This window comes from Chiloscyllium plagiosum, unplaced genomic scaffold (genome assembly GCF_037043375.1).
Source record: "Chiloscyllium plagiosum isolate Xiang-an unplaced genomic scaffold, Cpla_swu_hap1 HiC_scaffold_27, whole genome shotgun sequence".
NCBI lineage: Eukaryota > Metazoa > Chordata > Chondrichthyes > Orectolobiformes > Hemiscylliidae > Chiloscyllium > Chiloscyllium plagiosum.
The window spans coordinates 70,781,158-70,786,145 of NW_028270165.1; the positions used below are offsets into that span (position 1 = coordinate 70,781,158).

Below are 4,988 nucleotides of genomic sequence, written 5' to 3' on the forward strand. Positions count from 1 at the left end.
AATAGTATGTGATCATCATTTGCATCACCGTTCTCACTTGTTTTAATGTAATCACAGTGTTCTTAGCCTGGTTTCATGACCAACGATATTCCTTTTTTGTATCACTGAAGCAAAATCCCACAGGACGAAAACCATTTTTAGTTTGATTATACACTGGACATCAGCATCGGAAATCAGGATTTGACTACTTTTCCCAACGTTTACATGTCTTCCAAATAGGAAGTGGCAAGCAGTGTCTTTTGTACAAAGAACTCTAAAGGTCTAGAGAGCATAATTGGCTCTCTGTGGACTTGCAACCATTATAAATTGGTGCATCTCTGAGCCTGTCAGAGACAATGCCTGTGATCGACAGAGAGCAGAGAGCAACTTTTCAAATATTAAAAAAATGCATGGTCGAATAGATGGTCCAGTGTATGCAATTTACTATCCAATTCTTGCTGCCATTGGAGTCCCCGGTGAGTCATTGTACTGAATAAATAATTGTGTAAAGAACTGATTCAGTAAGTTAGTGCGGCCATTGGCAACTGAAAACATATCATAACGATCGACAGCTAGCTGTGGTAATTAAATATGCTCAGGAAACGTTCAACACCGAGTCGTCCTAATTAAAACCTGTTAAACCTCAAGATGATAATATTCCTTGACTGATTGAAAGGAACGATTAATATTTGGCCAGTTATTCAAGATCTAGAGTTCATGGTTGGATTTTCAAGGCTTAGCATAGGACATTTAGCATTTGTATTCAATTGATTCGTATTACCTGCATGGAAGCATGCAGTTACATGCCTTGATTAGTATTCTGAAGGGCTTTAATATGAGTTAAAATTTCACTTTTTTTCCGAATAAGTAAATCTCCAAAACAAATTTGACATGAGTGCCAATCTCAATCTTGGATAGTGGATTGTCTCAAAAACTCCAACTGCTTTGTTAATGCTATTTCTGGGAACAAACCACTTCAGTCGCCTGACATGCGGACAGCCTTCCGTTAAACCACCACCAGTCACCTCTCCAGTGAGTACATAGCCCGAAGATCCTCTGGAATTTTGATGATTTTAACTTTCATTATGATTCAGTCCACACCCTCGTACTGGAGTCTTTATGCCCCTCTGAAGTGTAAAACGCTTGACTCGGCAACATTTCCTGATGGGCAAAAATTCTGAGCCATAATTAGTTTGCTCTTCAAGGACGACCCTGCCCTACATTTGGATAAGCAGAATGTACTTTTGATTGAAAGGCAGCATGAATGTGAAAGTACTTGTACAGCTATATCAATGTTCATGAGGTTTGAATCTGATTTGACACCAGTATTATCTTTACGTTTCCAAGTCTGATTATAGTTTATTTGAAGAATATATGGTAACCCAAGGTTAAATTTAGTTTTCCCTGAATATGTAAATTACCTTCTGTATATCAGCATCGAAATTTACCCTAGAACTTTTATCTGAAGCATGTTATGACAATTATATTAAAGGTGCTATGTAAATGTAAGTTGGTGCTTTTATTAGTGAGATGGAGGTGTCACTGGAGATGCAAACAGAAATGCTTTTGTTTCCATTCAGAAAGTATGCTAAAATATCAAACCTTGCACAATTATGTATCTGGTTCGTCGCTTACAATTACTTTCCCCCTTTCAGTAAATGTGATGGCTATCGTGATCCTCTCCCGTGGAAGATGTGATCTTTCTGGAAGCATCACTCGGTATCTGGTTTCCATGGCCGTGGCAGATCTCTTGGTGGTTATCAGTGCTGTGATATTCAATCGGATCACAGGCATTTATTACCCAGTTAGTTTTATGTCCATGACGCCGGCCTGTACACTCAGTACGGTGATCATCTACGCAGCCACAGAAAGTTCTGTCTGGTTAACTGTTGCTTTCACCTTCGATAGATTCATAGCCATTTGTTGTCAGAATCTAAAAACACAATATTGCACAGAGAAAACAGCGACTGTGGTCATAGGACTAGTCGGTTTGTTGAGCTGTTTAAAAAGTATCCCCTGGTACTTTATGTATGAACCACTGTATACAATCAACAAGGTGCCATGGTTTTGTAACGTAAAATCAAGCTTCTATACTTCATTAGGGTGGACTGCCTATGATTGGTTTGCACGTGTTTTAAATCCGGGTCTGCCTTTCCTCCTGATTTTACTGCTCAATGCTCTGACTGTCAGACACATCCTTGCAGCCAGTGGAGCCCGGAGGCGGCTGCGAGCCAGCACGAGCAGTGGAGAAAATCATAATGATCCGGAGATGGAGAGCCGGAGAAAGTCCATTGTTTTACTCTTCACCATCTCAGGAAGCTTCATCCTGTTATGGATGACGTATGTGGTAGATTTCCTCTATGTGAAAATTACAAACGAACCTTATTTCTCAGGGTCCGATTTCAATGATTCAAGATTCATTCGACAAGAAAGTGGAAATATGCTTCAGCTCCTGAGCTGTTGCACCAACACTTGTATTTATGCCGTGACACAGAGAAAATTCAGAGTGGAATTGAAGAATGCAGCAAATTATCTTTGGAGACTAATTGTTAAGTTAATGAATTAGGAACGGCGTGGGTGGTTATTCCAAATAATTACCGAATTGCACTTTGTTATTTTTGCATTATTTACTCTGGTGATGCAAGGTGAATAATCCTTGGGAGTCAAGGAAAACGAGGGCTGAACAATATGATGCCACCTTTTCTTTTCACTGACGTGGCAAAAATACGGTTGTAATCGATGGGGGAAAAGTGCAGCTAGTTTGTGATTGAAAATCTGTGCAATAATTCCTTCACTTCAGTCTCAATCTCGCCTTTGAGACAATCGCTTAATAGCTTGATAGAAAAAAGCAGGACAACATGATTCAGCTCATCATATCCATCTCTGCCGGAAAGGCACTTGTGACTTGGCCTGCACAGCGTTCTTCCACAATGAGTTGCATATATTTATCACTTATTCTGGCTGAATACATTCCTCCTCACCTTATTTTGAAATCGTCTACCCTTCACTCGAAGATTATGCCCACATGTCCCACACCCTCCCATTGTGAGGAAATCCTTTTCAATTCACTCTATCCTGGCATTCCAATACTGTGTAAGTTTAAAATAGATCCCACCTCGTTCTTCTAATCTCCAGCGAGTACCTACCCAGAATCCACAAACGTTCGTTAATGTGACAAGGCCTTCGTCCACCAGATGATTCTTGCACCCCTTATTGGGACTCCTTTCAAGGCTTTCACATACTTCTTGAGATACAGAACTCAAAACTGCTCACAATATTCCAAATGCGGCCTTACCTGAGCCTTATACAGCGCCTGTAATACATCTCGGTTGTTGTTTACCAGGCCTCTTGAAATGAATGCTAACATTGAATTCATCTTCCTCACTGACAACTGAAATTTCATGTTACCTTGACGAGAATCCTAAACTAGCACAACAAAGCATGTTTGTGATTCAAACTGCGAAAGCTTTTAGAATGCAGTGCATGCCTTTATTCTTCATGTCAAAGTGCATGACCCCACATTTCCCATATTATACTCCGTCTGCCAGTTCTTTGTTCACGTTCCTAGCTCCCTCAAATCCTATTGCAGCCTTCCCAGCTCGCCAACATTACTTATTACACGACCTAACTGTGTCCCTTGCAAACTTTGCAACAATGACCTCAGTTCCATCGTCAAGATTGTCAATATATAATGTGATTGGTTGTGGTCCAAACTTTGACCCGTGCAGAACTCCACTGGTCATTGACCACCATCCCGATAGCGACCAGTTTATCTCCAATCTTTGTTTTCTACAGGTCTCTCATTCAATCCATGCCAGTACCTTCCATCAATCCCCATTCGTTTTCTTTTCATTTGGGTTGAAATTTTGCTCACTGAGCTGGAGATTCGTTCTCACACGTTTCGTCACCACAGTAGGTAACTAACACCATCAGTGACCCTCCGATGAAGTGCTGGTGTTCTGTTCCGCTTGCCATTTCACTTGGTCTGTTGTGGTGGTGGTATGACTTCCGGTTCTTTTTCTGAGAGGATGGTAAATAGGGCGCAAATTGATATGCTTGTTAATGGATTTCCAATTTGAAAAGCAGGCCTCAAGGAATTCCCGTGCATGTCTTTGTCAACTCTGTCCCAGGAAGGATGTATTGCCCCAGTCGAACTGATGTCACTCTTCGTCTGCGTATATGAATACTAGTGATGTTTGGTCTTGTCATTTGGTGGCAATTTGGTGCTAATGTAACCTGGTGGCTAGCTTCCTGCTCGTCTGTCCAATGTAATGTTTTCTGCAGGCCTTGCAGGATATTTAGAAATGAGGTTTGTTCTGCTACTTGTTGGAAAGGGGTAATTTAAAATCATTCTGAGCTGTGTCAGTGTGGTAGTAGGTCTGTTGACTATCATGAGTCTGGTTTCCATTTCTGAGACGCATTTAATGTCTAGAAGGGTGCCCATCGTCTCTAAGTGTGTTGTGTCTTATTGTTTACTTCTGTTGTGTCAGAAGTGGTGGGCTGCACTTATCGGATAATTGTTGTACCTGAATAGATTGTATAGATATTTTCCTCTACTTCTCAGAGGTCCAGGTTGCTGCAGTGTGTTGGCGCTCTTTTAAATAATGTCCTGATGCAGTTCTGTTTGTGGATGCTGGGTTGGCTCTTCCTGTTGTTGAGTGTATGATCAATTATGTCGCTTTCCAGTAAATGCCAGTCTGCAGCTCTCCATTGCCTTTTCGTTCGACTGTTACGTCTAGGAATGGGAGTCTCTTAATATTCTCTTCCTCTTTGGTGAACTTTATACCGATGACGATGTTGTTTATGTGTTTGTGGGGTTCTTTTTCATCAGATACTTCTAATTCAAGCAACTCTCCCTTAAACTGAAAGTTAAATTCTCTAATAGTATGGTCACTATCACCTACGATTTCCTTCAACTTATGCTAGCAATTCAGGTCTGCCTCATTGCTTCTCGCCAAATTCAGAATTATCCTTTGCTCATGGGTTCTACCACAAGATGCGTTAAAAAC

The 4,988-nt window shown here is 40.9% G+C and overlaps 1 protein-coding gene across 1 annotated transcript; it reads left to right on the top strand.

Annotated features, from left to right (window-relative positions):
• Positions 1-385: 385 nt before the first annotated feature.
• Positions 386-2,545, top strand: LOC148144549 (putative G protein-coupled receptor 139). Its single transcript, XM_087975398.1, has 2 exons — positions 386-455; positions 1,635-2,545. Exons 1-2 carry the CDS (start codon positions 386-388, stop codon positions 2,543-2,545), a joined length of 981 nt encoding a protein of 326 aa, XP_087831524.1.
• Positions 2,546-4,988: the final 2,443 nt, after the last annotated feature.